This window comes from Camponotus floridanus, unplaced genomic scaffold, assembly GCF_003227725.1.
Source record: "Camponotus floridanus strain SB8 unplaced genomic scaffold, Cflo_v7.5 scaffold2, whole genome shotgun sequence".
Lineage (NCBI taxonomy): Eukaryota > Metazoa > Arthropoda > Insecta > Hymenoptera > Formicidae > Camponotus > Camponotus floridanus.
In genome coordinates, this window is record NW_020229325.1 from 2,718,909 (window position 1) to 2,740,458 (window position 21,550).

Genomic DNA, 21,550 nt, shown 5'->3' on the forward strand with positions numbered 1-21,550 from the left:
TAGAATTCCCAACCTGTTGAGGGGATCCCTGATATCCGTTTCCTACGAGTGTCCCGCCGAATCGATGATATTCGGATTTCAATCCGATCGACGGTGAAGTCTGAGGGGAAATTTTCCCGTCGAGTGGCGGCACGCCAAGAGAAATTGAATTTTCGGTTTTTCACGAACCGCCGCAAATTTTCCATTTCCTCCGTAGAGAGTCGCGCGACCTCGCGAATTTTCCTCCTCGATTTGCGCGATCGTCTGAGTGACCCTTTTCCCATCCTCGCCCCCTCGCCCCCTCGCCCCCTCGCCGACCCTCCACCGCGTCGGTCCGTCGCGGTGCATTTAAATCGACTGCTTAAGTTGACTATGCACTAATCTCGTAATTCATTTACATATTTAACACGCGCGTCGGCAAAGTTCGCTATCCGTGGGAAGGAGGAAGAGGAGGAGGAGGAGAAGGACACGAAGGGCGGCGAAGGTAGGTGCGACAAAGGGGGGTAATTAGTTATGCATGTGTTACTTGTCTGAGGAGATGCGAATCCTGAACTTCTTTAATTTAATAACGCGCGCGGGACGGAACGAAAATCACATCGTGTCGCGAACAAACAAGGACGACAGGGAAACAAAGGTATCTCCCGCTTGGTATCTCCCCGTCGTGTCACGGTTGGGACAAAAGCGGGAATGTTTGGTCGATTCCTCGTGAAATGATCGAACTTAATGTACGGACGAGACACGCGCGCAAAGTCAGTCGCTCCCCTTTGGTCCGCAACTTTGATAACTCAGTCTTCGGAGCCAACAAGTTGACTTGAGTCGTTAGCCGGATTGAACGGTATCGATTATCAACGGACATTCTTGTTCCCCGACAATGAAATACATCCTTTGCCGGGAGAGTTTCGCTTTCTCGCGAATAGAGAGGTCGGGAACGTTTCGTTCGATGTAGGGCACGATGAAAATACAAAATCGGGTTTCCAGAGAGCTTCTCGAATGGCGAGGCATATAGATACGCGCACATATATTTCATATTGGACAGCGTCAGGAAATTAAGCGAGGCGGTCTCAAGGGCGACGTTCGGACCTCAAACTTCGGCCGGGGAACTTTTCTCGGCATTGTGCCTGGATTTATCTCTTCCCGAAGTGTCGAACTGCTTTTCGGGAGAGAAGAGCCGCGGAAACCAAGAAATATATTATTGCCGACCGTGACTGGTATACAAACCAGTTGTTTGCCCGTCAAACGAAGAGACAGAGGAAAAAGAGGGAGAGGAAAAACTAGACTAGAGTAAATGATGACGATAATTAAACTATCGTAATTCGTTAAGGATGTTTTGTAGCTATTTTCAAAATATTGAGAATTTAATGAAAATTGTACAGAATGTTCTTACATATGTTTAGAATCTTCAGTACAACTTTTAAATCGATTCACTAAAGCGTTTACAAGTTATAAGGATTTTAATTTACACCGAATTAACATGTGTTCTTATGGGAAACGTATAATCATGTGGATTCAAATGACAAAAATATATGGAAATAATATTCAGAATATGTTTAAAATTTGCAAAAGTTTAGATACAGAGGAAATATTTGATCAAATAATATTATACAAGTACTAACTTGTTAAAAAGATATTAAATATAATTTAATGAAGTTAGCCATGTATCTGTCACAAGGCGAAATTCTCTGCCAAAAGTTAATCATTTCGATTAACAAAATTCGGAATATTTCAATAAAAACGCAATAAATATTAAAAAATACATCACTATAGTTAAGATCAAATTGTAATATTCCACACAATTTCTCATACTCAAAATACAAAAGTGGATATTCGTCAATATTAATTTTCAGCTACTTTTTGCTGGGATTGTACATACAAAACATCCTTAAATAATGTAGATATCATAATTTCCTCTTAAAAAGATTCGTTTATTATATTAACGATAACATTTTGAAACGCAAAATTCCTCTCTTTATAGTTTCTGATATTTCGTTGAGGAAATTAAATAGAGTTGTGGCAACAATTGTGGAAAACTGATGGATTTACTTAATTCGCGCGATATAAAAAAATAAAGAAGACAGATTTCTCGACGTTCTATCTCGACGAGATAAAAAAAATCTAAATTATTCACAGTTTTAGGTTGCGTTTCTGAGCCTCATCCTCGTACCGTTTAGTGTATTCACCATTAGGATCGTACTTCTTCTTAAGTTGCTCCCATGTTTCTGGTTTCTGGAAATAAAATATAAGGTCAAATGTATGTGAATACAATCGTTCTTTCGTAATAAGAAATTTATAAGATTGTCTTCGTATAAATCGATGAAATATCGATAATTGTATCCGTGTAAAGTCGTATAAAAATTTTTATTCTATTTATTAAAAGTTCCCTTACTTTTTCCCCTCTTAAACTTTTCATATCAAGAAACATACTAAATTATACGCTGCTACGTGAACATCTTGAATTCGTATTAAAACTTAACTTTGTTAAACAAGTTGTAAAAATGCGTTAAAGCTGTTTAAAATTTCCCAAACACAAAATCGTGTATATTTTTGAAAGAAAAATCTTTATATACACTTTGAGCACGTAAAACGCCGTATCGACCATAAAAATATGTTTAATGTTTCAAGAATCGCAAAATACGGTGGACGTAACGCGAATCGGATTGAAACCCCTCTAAGGGATCTACGGGAGTGAAATCCGTTTCGAAGAAAGTTTACGCGAATCGAAGGGAGTCGTGGATTCGCATCGCCGTTAAATTATTTGGCTACGGGAGTTTTCCGGGCGCAACGAATTACTGGGATACCCCCCCCTCGCACCACCCCAGCAATCTGGGGAGTGTATTAACCCGTCTTTACATGAAAGTCAAACTAGTTCCGCGGCATTTAAACCAGCTTGACGTATCCCCCCCCGAGAGAGAACGTTCCCTCCCCCGCCCTCCGGCGTCAGCTCATTACCGGGTTCGACCCTGCGTTTCATTAGTCCGGCGAAAAGTGACGGGCAGTGACGTATATACGAATGCGAGAGTACATACCTTATTCACTAGAAACCGGATGACCTTGTCGGTACCGGTCTTCTGCTTCTCGCTGCATTTGCTGCACTCGGTCTCCAATGCGTCCGGAAGGTGCTCTGAAAGAGTCGCAACAGAAATTCAGATCAGGGACGTAGTACAACGACCTCGTCAAGCACGGAATCGACGATCGTTACATGTCGATTTAAACTTCTCTTAAAATAGCTATTATCTGCACTTTTTTGTTTTTTATCCCGATTTTCGATTTATATTTTTTGGTTAACATTGTTAGGTACTTTGACAGATGTATGTGTGTTCGTGCGCGCAGACCATTTCCACTGGGACAAAGTTTTGCGACGTAGGATGGAGTTCATAATAATGTATGTTATTTCTCGAATATTCGATGTCCTGCAGAATTCGCCCCAACGTTTTTGCCCGTCCCGCGTCATTTGCGCCAGCTGCTATGGTCAGCTGGTCGCACACTCGCGCATATCGCTCGTGAATTTTCGTGAGAGACAAGGACTATATATCTTCGGTAACGTATTACCGTCCATCGTGCGTTTTATCTCGCTCTATGGGATAGCCATGCCGAGAGAAAAAAGAAACCCAGAAGAAGAAGAGATTTTCTGATAAACGGCGAGCAAAGGATAAATCAAGTTACGAATAATTAATATATCTCGCAGAAATACGTCGATAAAAATATAATCTAATTCCTAGGTTTTCTCCTTTGCATTTGTAACTCTGCGTGTATGAATTCTATATAAACAGGATGTTTCAAAAGAAATATATATTTTAATAACAAGTTCTCTGATCGATTCAAGGAAAGTGTCAGAGCATCAATAAATAATTTCCGAGTTATAAGCGATTAAAAAAAAAGAAGGGCTTCTCGCAAACTAAACTTCATAAAGTGTTGAAAGATTAATAAAATTACATCTTTTTTAATTAATTTCAAGTCAACTTCAGGTTTGCCTTAATAGAATTTTAACTTCAGCTTTACTTACAAAGACATATAATGGAAAAATTGAAAACTTGCAAACAATGACATCCTCTCCTCGATAATTTTAAGAAAAAAATTAGCTCTAAATTCACGCTAGAGAATCTGCTATCAAAAGAACATCCGATGATCTACACGGGACACACTTTTGCGCGTTACCTTTACCTGTGGGACCAGAGTTTCCACGTTAAAGAATCGACAGTAGTTGTTTGCGCCGCTAATCGCAAACATATGTAAACGCGAATGTCTCCCCGACGACGTGCTCTTCTTTTTTTTCTTATGCCAAAATCTTCTCAGCGACAATCGGCGACTACGGTGCATTATTCATATCTCTAAGGGGAGCGATATGCGCGCGACATATGTACCGTCGTTAACGAAACGAGCTCGTATCGCGCATCCTTCGACGGGGATGAGACGGGGTGGCCATTAGTGTGCCAAGGCTGATTCTCGCGCGCGTTAGAAAGCGTGTGAGAGATCGTCTCATTACCGTCTCATTTCATCGTACGTGTTTTGTCACGTTATCGTGCCGCACAGCCGAGAGACGTAGACACCGAGCTGTTCGTCTCACGTTATTATGTTTTCATATTGGATCGCGCATTACAAGGATTACGCGTTGCCTCATAAGATGATGCGATATAATTAAGATAGCAAGGAGACAATGATTAAGGAAATTTCTCACCTTTGAGTTCCTTGCCATCGGGCGTGCAGTTTCCCTTATCCAGCAGGCAATTTACGTAGTTCTTGAGCAGGCGGTCGCTCTTCAGAATAGCGTCTATGTCGATATTGTCGAACTTGGTCGTGTACGTATCGTCCGCCAAAGCGCAAGCTACAGCGATGAGGAGTAGAGCCAGGACCTGGATCGAGTATTAAAAGAATTTATACGATGGGAGGTATCCAGAAAAATCTCGATACGGCATATATCCCGAATGTATTCGATACCTATACTAAATCTGGAGGTGAGATGCGCGTTTGAACGAGGCGCGAAATCCCCGCTCGTAGATTCCCGCGGGATTTCGCGAGATAAATGCGAGAGACTCGCGACAACTCGTGACGTCGGTCGACAATGTTGCAAAATGTTGGGACAGATACGGCCTCGCTTTTCACGTTTAAATGTCGAGCGTGGCCAAATGTTTGCGGCCGAAACGCGTAGAACCGTTTGCGAAATCGTATTTAACGCAGTGACGCGAATACCAACGAGAGCACGTATATATTATGTATATATATGTCTATCTCTCTCGAAGGTGTCCTATAGAAACTCCTCTGTAGGCCCCTAGCGAAAATACGGGTCTCTAAAGGCTTATAGAAAATAGGAGCGAGCGTTGCACGCCTCATTAGTAGGTAAAGACGAGAGTGAACGACCAGTGGGACGTACAGAGCTCTTCGTTTAGAAATCAATTCAATTACGCAGAGTGTGTCAAACGCTTTCTCAAGCGCGACTGCACGGAGCGTTAAGAGACACTTGTATGCGTGCGGAACATCAAAGTCATTTCTCTCGTGTATATCGTGTTCTCTTGTACGGTATAACGTTCATAAAATACGTCGGAATATTCTGTTTTCCGAAAATGAATATCTCTTCGGAATAAATCAATTTTGGCAGACATGACGTCAAGACAAGCATCGATATCGTATTTAAATTATCACATTTGTTACAGATATATCGCAGTTAAAGTATTATTTAGACGAGCGATTCAGAGAGAGAAATGTGAATATATTACATACAGAAGAAACTGGAGCAATCAGTGCTACATTGTGCGAAAGAAGAAAGGAGATATTCTCGCATATAGGACGCTTGTCTTTTTAGCTCAAGTTATAAACGACATTGATTGTTCTAGTTTTAAGATATCTCATACTAATTACGTTTTGTGCAAGAAATCCAAGAAATTAAATGGACCTTGAATTAAATAAACTATCCAATCTAGTCTGATATAAAAGAAGAAAAACAAGTTCTCGCTTTGTAAATTAAGATGAATTTATTATCTTTAAATGTTATGCGTCTACTCTCAGTCTTTGCACTTTGCACTTTAATCACTAATTTAAATTAACAATTTAAATTATTCAGATTTACATTTGAAATAAAAAAAAGAAAAGAGAGAGACAGAATATAAAAGATTTATGTTTTCGTATGTGATATTTAATTCGAGTAATGTTTATAAATATTTTTTGAGAAACCTAATTTTTCATTTCGGATTTAATTTCTTTTTCGAAATCAGTAATTCGATTTGACGAAAATGCAAACCACGACAGCTTCGACGAGTTGGTCCAAACTCGAAGCGAGGGAATTTCTCACCCCCCCAAAGACCACGAGCAGATGGTTACGCTAGTACATAACGGGTTAATGCTGGAGAGTTAGTTAGGATGTTAATTAGTATAGAATAGACCTGTTGTAGAGAAGTACGTGATACCCACTATACTTTAGTGAGGAGCAAAGCGCGCAAAGGGCAGCGACCGGAATGATGTTATCCTGTAGACTCAAGCCCAGAGACATTCGGCTCTTCCAGAGTGGTAGGATCACCGTGACATATGAAATTACGTCTATATGAGATGTGTAATTACATCGCGTGCAGTGAGAATCTTTCCAACAAACTAAGGAAAATTCAATATTACGCTATGATGTATATTTAATACGGTTGAAAAAATATAATATTTGATATAAAAATATTTAAATATTAATTCAGAATTAGTTTGATTTAATTTTGTACTTAACACATTACAATTAATACGATGAATACGGTTAATACAATAATTGATCGTTTAGCAACAATTTAGAAATCAAATAGAAACCGATTTGATGTTTTATCGATCAAGATGGAATAGAGACGTGTGTTTCAGATGTGAGACGAAAAATTATTTACGCACGGCTTACGCACGCCTTCGTGTTATGCAATCGCCGCCATTACTAACAACGTTTCCTGACGCCTTTCACTCTCGTGAAGAAATTTCACCTCGTTTCAACGCGAGTCGTTCACGATTCAAGATGTCGATGACGGCGTCGTTTTGAGTCGCAAAAAAACGTCCACGCGCAGCGGATTAACAGCGAATTTTTTCGACGATGTACAAAGGAGACAGACGTTTTAAATCACCGTAAGAGACTCTTAAACGGTCTCCGAGGTCGTTAACGACGTGAAGCAGTCTCGACGCAGGCCGAAGAGCTCGCACTGCATTATTCACTTTCGGGTCTCTCGGGATCGGATTTTCGCCGAATAAAACATGGCAATTAAAGTCTATGCGATCCGCACATGGTAGGAAAAATGTAAGATACAAAGATGCAGAAATCAGAAATTATATGACAAAGCCGAAGATTTTAAATTTCAAATATCTATAATCGGAAAATATATATGAAGAACAACGAGAGGTAGGTAACGTTATCGAAGCCACTCCTGAAATATTCATTTCATAATATTCACAACATGTTGTTTTCAAACGCTTTAATTACAACGGAAAGGAAAATCAGCGTTCCGTTCGCGTTACATATTTTCATTTATATAAAATCTTATATAACTTATGTGAAACAAATGTAATAAAAAACCACACTCGCGATTAACATTAATGACTTAATCGACAGCAATCTTCCAAGAATCCAAAAAAAAGGGCAGAAATGAAATAATCGAGCAAATGTAGAAAAAACCGCAGACAGACGCCATTACGATAAGGGGGAGGATTACCGAAGGTACGAAAAAAAAAGGAGAAAGGATGGAAGGAAACCAAGGTGAGCGGAGGAGAGAAAATTACGCTTACCTTCATGTTTGAGAGAAGTTAGACTACTGATGCTGACAGCGGTGCCGATCAGCTGTTTTATACCTGGGCTCCTCGCATGACTGGACCCCGAATTCGTCGAATCGGCCTCACTTACGGATCTCTTCAGGGACCCCTTCCTCCCTCCTCCCCTTTCCCTCCCCCTCCTTCTCCTCTTCGCGTCCTCGCAAAGAGTGGACGGGAGGTGCGAAACGATGTGCGTCACAGGTGAGCAAATCTTGGATGTTCGCCTCACATCTGCGCGAATCACTCTATGTCGTGTAAATATTGCTAGATATACACAAGGGGGTTTCTGAATCGATTTAAAAACTTTTCTCGGCTTTCGCGAATGCTCCAACTTTAATTCTGTTTGCATTTCGTCGCAAAAGTTTTTCGACTTTTTAACTAGAAAAACAGGAGAAAAATTATTCTCCTCTCCCCCTTTCCCTCTCCGCTTATAACGGTGATTTTATTCCCGAGGAATCCTCCTCGTGTTGAGGGGCTCTCGATTCTCAAGATGTTTACTAGAAGAGAAAAAAAAAAATTGCGAAACCATGGATTAACACGTTACGAAAATTTTGCACGTATTACGAATAAAGACAGAGAGAGAAAATCAGGACTTTTGCACGAGTGCGCGTTTATTAGCGGGATTCAACGGTATTTGCAAAAGTAATATTTAACCAACATTGAGTTAACCGATTCGTATCTCTTTAAAGTATCGAGATGCGCCACGAATTACATATTGCTTTTCCGTCGCGTCAATACATACGAGAAAAATCGGGGTCCCATATCGGTATTTAGCACGAGTATTGTGCAAGCAGAATCTGTATAAGGAGTGTTGCACTTTGCGGCCCTAACCGATGATGCTTTCTTTCGAAAATACACGCTGTTGACCGAACTAATTCGCGATAGGATGCAAGTCGCGTAATATCATAAAATTGCATCTTCGAAATCATCTAACAAAAATTATACGAAATGATAGAATAATAATGATAGAGTAATAATGATAGAGTAATAATAATAATAATAAAATACATGCACTCTCAATAAATATATATATGTATTGATTTCATTAAAACTTTTAGATTTTTTCGAGCGTATTTCGCAACTCGTAATAATGGAAAGATGCGTATATAAAATTGTCTATTGTTTTTGCTTTATACAAAACAATGCTTTGATTAAATTTTAATTAACAACGAATAAAGGTCATGATTTAATTAAAAATACTTTGCAACTATTATATATGTAATTTATCTTTTTACGGCGCCTTTAAAGAATTCGCGGTCTGTTTGTCGTTTAGAATTTTATAGCTCGTAATAAATTTATCCGACCGTGCATATAATAGAACATGGAATATTGTATTATTATATCGGGCGTGTGCACCTGTTACGGACATCTCCCGCGTAATCCATATTTTACAAACGCAATATCGATAGCCGCCAGCGAGAGATATTTCCTTTGTTCTGCCTAGAATTAACATCATTAATAAATTGCAGCATCGAGAGTGACTAGCAGTTCGAACTCGCACGCAGCGCGTTATTTGCGAAGAACAATCATGGAGATGAGTGTCAGCCGGGTGTGCGCAAAAAGTACCATATAAAATTCGCAACGAAAAGTGCAATTGCAATGCGTGCGCGACTGCCAAAATCTCGCGAGCTTTAATCCTTTTGTTATTTTGGAAACGAAAACAGTTTTCAAATAAAACTGTAACGTGTGTGTAAACACGTAATATGTACATTTTGTAATTTTTGTTCATCTATACATAATACAAAATAAACTCTCGGTACAACGATAATGCGAGCAAATTATTAACAGTCCGTATTTCCTGGCAATCTGGACGTCTAATTAACCTAATTGTTTATTATTAATTCATTTGATAACGTTATTCAAATTAATACATCCTGAACATGGATGAAATCTGAAAATCAATTGCATATGCGAAGCTGAGATATATATAATAACGAAATATTCTCTCTCAGAAAAGAAGAAGAAGAAGAAGAAGAGAGAGAGAGAGAGAGAGAGAGAGAGAGAGAGAGAGAGAGAATCTAAAGAGAGAGATCAAAATTAATATATAGCAAAACTATCATTTACATATGCTATTTTTTAATTTTCGTAATCAGAAATAATGTAAACAAAATAAAATTTTACATAGAAGCAATCTCCGATATTATATCGGTACGATATACTAATATTATGTCGTTAGAGATCGACGTCATTCATTTTGTGATTTTAAATTTATAATATACTTATATGCTTATTTTTCATTATTGAAAAAAGCATACGTAAACTTCACATTATTTATGGTATAAATAATAATATTCCGAAATATATAAATGTCTCCATTTGTAAAAATAATTAAAATATTACGCATGTCTTTTTTGCTTGTTATTCAACGGAAAAGATGATTCAGAAAAGATAAAGAATGATTTATCTGTTTTTTTTTCATCTGCGAGGTCAAGATTTTTTCGTCCTTTTTTTTTCTCATCTACGTATTAAAATTTATGTTAATATTTCCGATGAAAAAACAAACTTCTATTTTTTACGATACGATAATATTAAACGTGATCTAAACAAAACAAAATCGTTCACTATGCGTTGACACGTTGGCTGATTTCAATATATTATACGATTTCTTTCTATCCGTAACACTACGATTATCTGTTTAACAAGAAGGAAAAATGATTCCGCTAGCTATTGCATTGCAAGAAGCAATTGGCGCGTGAAAATAGACTTCAACTACTTTAACGAGTGCGCATTTACGCATTTTTTTTAATCGCAAGCTATTTACTGGTTTACGTATGTATGTATTTAGCATAAATTATCGTCAGATATCAATTTTTAATAAAATCCATTGCGAAATTTCAATTATAAAACGCGTGAGAGATGAGAAGTTTCTGAAAAATTAAGAAAGAGAAAATAAGTAGGAACAATAGATATAACCATCAACTTGTTAACTAACGTTTTGTACAATCGAAATAATAAAATCAACACGATAAAGATCGAACATAAAATAAAATCAAGATGATATAGACACATGATAAAAAGTTGGTACTTTTTCGAAATTTCCTCTCTCGAAATTAAAAACTGATGACGGATTGATGTGACGGTGAGAGATATCCAAAAGTTATAAAAATAAATACATGTAGGAAATCTAGAATTAAAACTTTGGCGAGAGGGATACCGGACAGCGTAATTGGAATATAAAACTCTGATATGGCAAAAAAGTCACGATAAGTGTATACTGCCGCGGAAAGCGCGTCCTTTGAGAAACTTGAGAAAAGTCGGAATAGAGAAATTCCGCGTCCTATTCTCACGCGACTCGAAATCACCTGGCGCCCCCGCCCCCGTTGCCATCCCCCTCCTGCTCCCTCTTCCCCATCCAGTACTTTAGCGGCCGGCTTTTAGACACTTTTAGTACGAAACCAAGGGCTTTGAATTCGCGCGTGGAATATTCTATGCGAAATCCAGACGTAACCCGAGAGCCCTGCCTCCGTGTCCTCGTTCGCTTTGAATTTATTATAACTTCGCTTACAAGGATATCTGTCCGAACTCCCTTCTACGCGCGCGCGCCTTGGGTCATTTCTGCAGAAATTCAATTCGATTCATTATACGCCCCTCCGCATTATTTTATTGTGTTCAGATGCTCCCGCTCTGTGAAAGAATCACGCGGGAGATGCGCAAACTTTTGCTTTCTTTCGAGGGTTGACATGCTTTCCGTTTCGCACCCTTTCTCTTTACCTCTCGATTATGCATGAAAAAAAATACTCTCTCTTTGTTTCGATAATCGAACATTATCCGATAGCTCTTAAAAGTGTTATAAGATTATTATACAATATATTATTATTAGGAAAAAAAATTGTTACATATATTATATAATTTATTATTATTATTATTATTATTATTATTATTATTATTATATAATATATTATACAGAATTTTTGTATATCGATATATTTTAAAATTATTATGTATATAATATATAATATTATATAATAATTTCTTATATATATATATATATATATATATATATATATATATAATTTATTTGGAAATAGTAAATAATAATAATGAAAATTATTTAAATGTTATAAAAAAATTTCAAATTTAAATAAGTTATTATATTATTTATATATAATTTATTATATATAAATATATATTTTTCAAATAAATTTTATTTCGACAATGATTAATTTGAAACCCGATTATGTTTCTTCAAGTATCAATTTTTAAAGCAGTAAAAATTTCTCGTATATATCATTCTAACTGAACTCTACATTTACGATACAATATACCGGGTGTTTCAGACCACCCGTACACCCCATTTTAAAGCAAAGGAAGTGGTTATTTTGAAAAATGTTTCAGACAAAAGTTGTTGAAGATAAAGTAATGCATTACATGGGTAAATTTGATTGACCTTGGGTGGCGTCGTGAAGGTCATGTCAAGGTCGACTTGAATTTTTTAAATGGGAACCCCTATTTTTCATTGCATATTCTTGTAGCTTATCTCGAGAGCTTTCCAAAACACTATAATTAAGTACCTTTTTATTAAGTACTTTTTGAGTTATAAGGCTTGAAATAATTTCTTAATTTTACATAAACCATAAAATATCTAGTAAACCATTCATTTTTCGATTATCTTACCTTCATACTTTTATGTACAAAATAATGAGAGGAATCAATTGGTGTAAAGAAAACATACAGTTGTTTTTAAGAAAAAATATGGAATTGTTAATTGCAAATTACATATTTTTCCTTAGAAACAACTATGTGTTTTCTTTACACCAATTGATTCCTCTCATTATTTTGTACATAAAAGTATGAAGGTAAGATAATCGAAAAATGAATGGTTTACTAGATATTTTATGGTTTATGTAAAATTAAGAAATTATTTCAAGCCTTATAACTCAAAAAGTACTTAATAAAAAGGTACTTAATTATAGTGTTTTGGAAAGCTCTCGAGATAAGCTACAAGAATATGCAATGAAAAATAGGGGTTCCCATTTAAAAAATTCAAGTCGACCTTGACATGACCTTCACGACGCCACCCAAGGTCAATCAAATTTACCCATGTAATGCATTACTTTATCTTCAACAACTTTTATCTGAAACATTTTTCAAAATAACCACTTCCTTTGCTTTAAAATGGGGTGTACGGGTGGTCTGAAACACCCGGTATATGTAGCTTTTTCTCTATTCCTGTTCTTTGACTCAATGTAAATTTACGCGTCAATACAGGAAACCGGTCATTATGCTTATATATCTCGAAAGAGTCTTAACAGGTAGTAAACACGTAGCTACGCATACATGATGAATAGCTATTTTGCGGCGACAAAGATTGTTTCAACATGCCTAATATTTGGCACGGCAAATGTCTAGTGCAAATTAATACATTGCGTATACGCACATAATAGATGTATGGGTTGACCTAAAATTATAGTCAATAATTCTCCACCTTGGCCCAGTTTAGGGTCGACCTTTCTAGATAACAAGGCATCAAGAGCTTCCACGATTTTGTAATACGGATACGAGACACGGGGAGAATAATTTCGTATTTCATTTAACTTGTACCTCGCATACGCGTATTACTCATTTTTATGATGATAGAAGATACATAGAGGAACAAAAAGAGGGACCGCGCGCATTCGTAACATTTCTATACCGCTCACGTCAGTTTTCTACGGGTCCTTTTATCTCCCGCGCATATAAATACCAACTCCGACGTCGAGCGTGTATTACCATATAAACACATATGATGAATCGCGAAAAAAACTGAACGTCCAGTTACGCCAAATTCAGCAATGAACAGCGATCCTAACAGTTCGAGCAATAAACACATCAGGCAAGAATAAAACGTACAAGAATAAAATGGAAAAAAACTTTAAAATGGAAACCTGGACTTTGGAAAAGAAGGGAAAATATTTAAAGCGTAAAGGATATATTTAAAAAGAGAAAGACAAAATATACGCATAGTTGAAAGAATAAAAATTTACATGGAAATCAAAATTTATTTTTAGAGGAAAGAAAACTGAATTTTATGAGAGGAGAGATTTGGAGAGTTCAACGCGTACGTTAGATGAGAAAATGCTTTTTTTTACGATTGTTCGATTTTCAATCATGAAATTCAAAAAAATAGTCGAGAGGTTTCGATAAATATTTAATGTACTATCGCGAAATGAATTGCAGATCGATTTTCCGCGTAAGCGGACGATGATTGTCGACGATCGTCCATATGCAGACGCATAAGGGAATTGCATTCTCGTTACGTATGCACGGCGCACAACCAAGTGTTCGGCCCGAGCGCTGTCATTATCGTCACGATTATGCATATTCAGATAAGCAATCAACACCATTGAGGTGCCGGGCAAGGGTCGCGTAGCCTGAAACGTGGATTTACTCGAGAGCTACTAACAGGATCTCGCATATCGTCCTCCTTTTGAGGATACTCAGGCGAGAGTACTGATGTAGAGGAAAATAGACAAAACGCATACGGTAATCCGAGAAGAGAAAGCTCAAAGCTCACTGATTTCCATGAAACTTGGATTATTAATGTATTATTGAAATTGTATCGGTAAGATTGTGCGTATTATTTTAATGTTGTAAAAAATTAATTAATTATTTATTATTTTATTTTTCCTATAAAAATATATCAAACAAAATGAAATTTTATTAAGATTAAAAATTTCATTAGTGCTTCCACTTCTCTCTTGTCTCTCGTTATTGATGATTAAAAATAATCAAAGTTGTCTCATAAACAGTAAAATAATCATCTCCAAAACTTTCAGAAATTCTGTCAACTGCATTGTATCTACAATAATATTTAAAATAATCATTTAGGAAGTATGACTATATTTGTCAATAAGATTCGCAATAAGATTCGCGATAGGTGCATAAATATTATTGGCCTTTGACAGTCGGCAATCTCGATCTGCGACGTAACAAATAGCGAGCCAATTAGAATTAAACTTATTTTGTAACAAACAAGAAGGAAAAACGATCGAGATGATAAACAAAATGTAAATCGCCAATTAAATAGTTACGCCGATGTAGAGTAACGCGTCATCCGTCATTGCTCGCATTTATAATTACATATTATTAAAGATTCATACGCATATAAAGTATTATAATTATATAGTAAGGACAAAGATTCTTCCGTTCCAAGATATAATTATAGATATATAGATATAATGATTAATCTGTCTATATGTTTATGTATGTATGTTAATTGTGTGATTATATTACACTGAGTCATTTAATTATGACTAATGTATGCTTAATATTATTTTTTACAAAAGTATATGTACATATATATATATATATATATATATATATATACAAACTAAATAAAATAATATTAAAAATATATACATTGGTAATTTAATTTAATACACACGCTAAAAGCTGTTTTAACAAAATAATAAATGAGATTAATAAGTGAGATAATAGATTAAAATAATAAGTGATTACATGAAAAGAATGTTTTATATATAATTTATGTATTATAAGAATTATATAATTTTCTTGTCACATAGTAGTTTTTGCCAAAGCAACATGATAAACTGTAGTTAAGTCACTACACGATCTTGCCATGCTTGCTCTGCTTTGATCCCGATCAAAGCAACTGAACGTCTGTACTTCAAAAGAGATATCGATATGCTTGGAAGAGCGAATTCATCGAAATTGGTGGATTATATTTCTGAATCTTTCTAAATATTTCTGAATTTTTCTTTTTATGAGATTGAATTGGAAAAATACGAAAGTAAATATCAAAAAATTAAATCTGGAGAAAAAATATGATTCTTAATATTTCGCATGTTTGGATTTATTCCGCGATATGTATTTTCGGTTCTCGATAGCATGTTCCCTAGAAACGATAGGGACGCCATGTGTAAGGACATATTTAATAACCAGGTCAACATTATGCTAGAAATTGCCCGGTAGTCTTGCTCGGCGCGAGCCAGCCTCGCAATTTCATCCTCGTCGGCAAGAATGAGCCACTAAATCCTGAAGGAAAAGTGTCCTCGTATCGCCGTCAGTCAAATCGCATAATCGGCGATTTTTTCCTCGGGATGAGCGGACGTATCGCGCGTAACTAGAAAAGGACTGCGAGAAGAAGAGACAGGAAGACGAGTGGCCGTAGATGGGAACGAAATGTACACGGTGTCTCCTTGCATTTTATGTCAATAAAAAAATGGAAAAAATGCGAATATTTTGGCATAATTTAAAGAATAAGATACCGAAAGAAATATCTGATTTGCTTCAATATTGAAACATTCATAATTATGAATTATGAGAGTTTAAAAATAAAAAAAAATTTGTTGAATTAAAGTTTCAAAAGTGAGTGGAAAAAGATTATATTTCTTATTCGGCATTTAACGAACACAGTGTTAATTAAACATTATATCTCTACTTTTATGTACTGGACGCTTATAATTATAGAAGCATAAAAAATTAGAAAACAAGGGATGAAGAAATTCTGGGAAAAATGTGCGGTCAGCGAGAACACCTCGGGCACCCGGTATAATGTTTTAATTTCGCGGAAAATCTGACGATGTAATTTCTGGAGTAGAGCGACGCCCGGCAATTGTTTCAGCCGGCTTTCACCCCCGCATTATTCATGAGCCGACCTCTCTTTTTTCGCCAACGAGAGGAACGGGGTGGAGAAACTCTCCGCACTTGCCAGTCTCTCCTCTCTTCGTCTGGTTCTTTTACTTTTTCCTCCGTGGATGATCATTTTAGCGATCTTAGTCTTCGCTTCATATAGTATATTTGAACGTTGTTAACCTTCGTATTAGCCTCGAGGGGAAGATCGATCCTCTGGGGGAACTCTCTTTACCGCATAAAATTTTCCATTCTTTTGCAGAGTATCTTGATTTTTTATTTATCAAAAACAAATGTATTGATTTGTACGTTTGCTCGTAAACGACATCCGCGTGCGCTCACGCGGTCGTAATGACGATTTGTAAATTCAAATTAGTCGCGGACCAATTTTAATTGCACTAATTGGCATAATTTCAACGGGTCCGCGAATTCCCGGGGATAGCCATCGCCGGAAATCGCCGTAATTCGGAACACTAGTACGCGGAATAACGTTTTCCATCCCCCCGTGAAATTTCATAATAGTATATATCACCTCTCATAATTCCCTGGGAGACTTTATGGCCCTTTTCCCACGAAACACAATATAAAACATAAAAATGTATGGAGTGATTCATAAATGTGTACAATAAAGAGAGAGAGAGAGAGAGAGAGAGAGAGAGAGAGGAGAGAGAGAGAGAGAGAGAGAGAGAGAGAAACGCGTGTATGATAATACAGTAGAATTTATCACAGAATTTATCAGAAAATATGGCACATCCGGATAATAAATTATTTTTTACTATAAAATTTTATTACAAATGATATTTATCTTCTTTACATATGTGTTAATTAACTCACAATAAATAAAAGAGCAACTTCAAATTTAAACATCTTTCATTGAGCTCTCTGCAATTTAAATCAGCCACTTATTTTCTAAAGTGTTCGATATAATTATATTATGTATATTAGTAATATTATATCTTACTTTTTATAAGTGTCATCAAACCTCTTTACAGAATCTTTCCTGAAGAAGTTGCAAAAAATATTGCCTCGAGTTTTTCATTGCTATCTCGAATATACGAATATTTAAAAAATTCGAAATTTTGCTCTAAACTACGTAAATTCTAAATTATATACATATCAAAGATTTCCATTATCCATATCGTAGATTGCATCTCACCTTAATTAAAAAAGCTTAATTTTATTTCAAAGCTTTGATTGCGTTTTTTATTACGTTTTTCTTGTATTGAAGAAAAAAATTTCAGCGTCTCTTTATAAAACTATTTATTTATTTCATTGATTTATTATATCGCAGAAGAAATGCAGATGCATTGGATTATATGAATTCAATATTTTTCTATTCAACGATTAATAAATAATATATATTCACTATAAAATTATATATATATATATATATATTTCGCAGATAAAATGATATATATATATATATATATATATATATATATATCATTTTATCTGCGAAAGAATTCAATAAAATAAATAAATAATTTGATCAAGAAACGCTCTCTCTTTCTCTCTAGATGGTTTCTTGGATGCGAGAAAAACGTGATAAAAACGCAATTAAAGCTTTGAAATGAGATCAAAGCTTTCTAATTGAAGCGATGACGTAATGAAAATCTTTGATAAATATAATACATATATATCGGTGTATTCCTATTAAACTTTAAACATTTCCGAACTCGGTCAGCAGTTACTATTCACGAACAGCATTTACATGCTAATATGCGTTTCCGTGCGATCGATCGACGCACAGCTTCCTTAGCAATTGCGGCGTCGCCGAGGTACATTCGCAACGACAAGTTAAATTAATAAGCCTCGTATACAGTCGGAGAGCTCGGACATTATTCAGTCGAACGGAGAGCGAGAAGACGTCATAACGTGATCGCTGCATCTCCGCCCTCGTCTCTCGTTAGCGGTGCAGTTAACAGCGCGCAAACGAGGCGAACCACAATTTCGAAGCGTTACGATTTCCCTCGTCGAATTGAGCGGGCAAAAGGGCTGACGAGGAAATAGCTTGCACATAGCGAGCGCGAGTCCTTTTAGAGAACCCGCCGCCACAGGATAATCAGCCTAGGAAAGCGCTCGCCCATTCATTACTCGTGCAAACACAACTATTAGCGCACCTTTTCTGCACCGATGAATTCTGCGACACCACATAAACAGCATTTAATTTAATAGAAACTGAAAATACAGAAGAAATAAGGGAAATTGATAAGAAATTGGAAATTTCATATAATTCTCCAACCGAACTCGAGAATAAAATTTTATTTTAAATTAAACATATGTATATTAAATCTGTAAAAAGTCAATTGAAAAGTTTGCGCGATTCTGATTAAGAATTTTTATTAAAAAATTGAATTATAATCACGTGATTTTATTTACATATTTGTTTTTAATATTTTGTTATTATACTATCTACAAAAAGTCTTTTCTCCTCTTTCTGAATCTTGCAACTATACAATTTCATGAATTTAGTAAAAGACGCTGAAAATTCTTCGATAAAGGATGCATCCGGAAGATAAAATCTGAAAGAGAAGATATTTTCTCATGAAATCTAAGGATACACATAACTTTTAAAATATTACAAAATTAAAATTTTATTATTATTTCATACATAGCGCGAATATTAATACATAATATAATCATAATTTAGAAATCTTGACGATTATTGTAACATCATTTTAATTCCTATTATATATAAGATGCTATTATATATAAGAGAAAAAAATAAGAATTATAGATATATAGAGAAATACTTTTACATAATTCCTATTATATATAAGATGAGAAAAAAATAAGAATTATAGATATATAGAGAAATACTTTTATATAATTCAAGCTGCTTATTATTTGGAAATCACTAACAACATAAGTATTAAAATAAATATTAATTGAGATTTTATTTGTTCAATTGATTCTATTTTAGTTATTCAAACTGTTATTGAAAATCCGTTAGCAAATATTGTATAAATTATAATATTCATAGATTTGGTAAACAAAACCATTATCATTTTCAAACATTATATTATATATAGTTGGAAAATGGAATCTAATAAAATAGATAAATAAAAATTACATGTAATCTTTGCCGCTTGATTAAAAATTCCACGAGTTTGAGCAAATCTCTGAAATATAAATAAAAAAATTTTTGCTTGCTAATAAAAAATATTATTCATAAATGTTATATCAACTTTATAGAGTAAGAAGTAACAAATTAAAAAATCATGGCATTCAGAAATCTTAGTAATAATTGTCACCTTAAAACATCAATTTATATTAATTTTTATATATAAAAAAATACAAAAAAAATAATTAAAATATCTTTACATGATTCTAAAATGCTATTTTATTTGGAAATTGTATACAAACAAATTTTAGTGATAAAATAAATATATTAAGTAAATTGCTACCTTTTTACTTAAATTTCAAATTGACAATTTTTTTTCAAGAATCAACTAAAAAGTTTCACGAGTTTAGCAAATCTCTAAAATATAAACAAAAAAATTTTCGTTTATAAAAAATTATTTATAAATGTTACGTTAATTTTAATTTTACTATACAAATCATGATAGAACCCTCAAGATTTTGATGGGTGAAAGTTTTATTTCATTTTTATCACATTTTTCTTGCACTGAAGAAAAATTTCTAAAGCTTTTCTTTAAATTATTTATTAAAATTTTCTTAAAATTTTTTTAAAATTATTTATTTATTGTTGATTTATTACCGCAAAATAAAAGAAATATCTTGGATTATATATATGAATCTAATATTCATATCTCCTCCTGATATTTCTATTCAATGAAAAATAAATAATGATATATATGTATACATTTTATAAATAATTTTTATTGTTTTATTTTTTCAAATATATTTATTCACTATCACGTCGTATCAAGAGACATGACATCCAGTATGACATTCTGCCCAAGTAAAAATGGCTACTCTTGCATCACATTTTATCACATAGAGACTTAACCGAGTTAGCGATCTAGTATAAATACAAAAGTCTGTGGTGAAATATACATACATACATAGAAAAGTTATTAGATATTGGTTGAAAATAAAATATAAAAAGAATTTTTACACACATTGCGCAATTCACACATATCGATATTTTATTTACGTGCAGTGGAGATTCTTATATTCGTACATACAACATTTATATTCTTTGCGATCTTATTACGTTATATTTTATTATATTTTACAACACTTTCTCATATATGTCAACTCGTGCGCATATAAAAGTTTCGATATTTACTAATAATTTATTTCTTATATTATATCATACGTTGCGGTAATGGAAAAGATAAGAAGAACTTTAAATATAGAATTATTTCAATGTTGTTTGTTACTATTATCTATATATGATCCGTAGTAAAACTGCAAATTTTTATTTTTATTGATATTAAGGCATCGATGTTGGATAACTATTATGGAAAATAAAAATAGTAACAATTTTATTAGTTATGTGGAATTGGAAGAGCACAAGATGCAGGTAATTGCAATTATATTTATAGCTATGTAAATCTTTGGCAATTAACATTTTTATTATGAGTTCATCTTTTATTATAAATTTTCTAATCTACGAAATTAAAATTAATGTCTCTAACAAAATGTCAATGTTTTCTGCAGACTTTTAGCTCCAGTCGACGTAATTCGTTAATTGAAAATAGTATAAAACTATTACCAGGAGAAGTTCTTATTGCGGAAGCACAAAGTGTCCTTATGTTTTCACCTGTCAGTGATTTGAAACAAGGTACATCTGGTATTTTGTCAGTGACTAATTTCAAGCTTACATTTATTACCAGCGATGATTCAAATGATGAGGTAACAACAATTAATTTTATAATTATTAATAACTAAAGGCTAAATGTTTAAACATTATTTATATGATATTAAATAATTTATATTGTAGGATAGTACTCATCAACAAAACCATTTGTATGGATATACTGATACATGTTTGACAAATATCGATGAGATCTATATAATGATAGGTGATAAAAAACGAAAGCTAGTCTCTGGAAGTACAGTACCATCGAAAGTAAAAGGAATATTTATTATCTGCAAGGTGAATATTTTTTTTATTTTATGATATAAGAATCCAATTAGGGATTCTTCAATTTAATTAAGATATCGCATTACTGGAAAATATAAATATCAAAATTATAATAATTTATATATATAAATATCAAAATTTTGTATTTTTTATGTATTTACTTAATGTTTAATTATTATAAAATTAAAATAA

The 21,550-nt window shown here is 34.3% G+C and overlaps 2 protein-coding genes and 1 long non-coding RNA gene across 5 annotated transcripts in view; 1 reads left to right on the forward strand and 2 right to left on the reverse strand.

Annotated features, from left to right (window-relative positions):
- Positions 1 to 21,550, forward strand: part of LOC105253582 (myotubularin-related protein 10-B) — a 30,628-nt gene that overhangs the window by 6,157 nt on the left and 2,921 nt on the right. For 2 of the 3 annotated variants that reach the window (XM_025408092.1, XM_011261693.3), the window contains exons 1-3: positions 20,341 to 20,794; positions 20,932 to 21,126; positions 21,215 to 21,370. In XM_025408092.1, coding sequence (XP_025263877.1) covers positions 20,732 to 20,794; positions 20,932 to 21,126; positions 21,215 to 21,370 — 414 coding nt within the window. In that variant the 5' untranslated portion in view covers positions 20,341 to 20,731. Of the gene's footprint in view, positions 1 to 20,340; positions 20,795 to 20,931; positions 21,127 to 21,214; positions 21,371 to 21,550 lie in introns of those variants that run through there. The other variant, XM_025408091.1, reaches the window with a different exon arrangement.
- On the reverse strand, positions 1,880 to 7,858 carry LOC105253585 (ejaculatory bulb-specific protein 3). The gene is made up of 4 exons (XM_011261694.3): positions 7,708 to 7,858; positions 4,652 to 4,826; positions 3,003 to 3,097; positions 1,880 to 2,202 (listed from the first exon to the last, which is right to left on the reverse strand). Exons 1-4 carry the CDS (start codon positions 7,711 to 7,713, stop codon positions 2,101 to 2,103), a joined length of 378 nt encoding a protein of 125 aa, XP_011259996.1. The 5' UTR covers positions 7,714 to 7,858; the 3' UTR covers positions 1,880 to 2,100.
- LOC105253584 lies at positions 6,429 to 7,701 on the reverse strand. The gene is made up of 2 exons (XR_889388.1): positions 6,829 to 7,701; positions 6,429 to 6,555 (listed from the first exon to the last, which is right to left on the reverse strand). It is a non-coding gene; the product is annotated as an uncharacterized LOC105253584 (long non-coding RNA).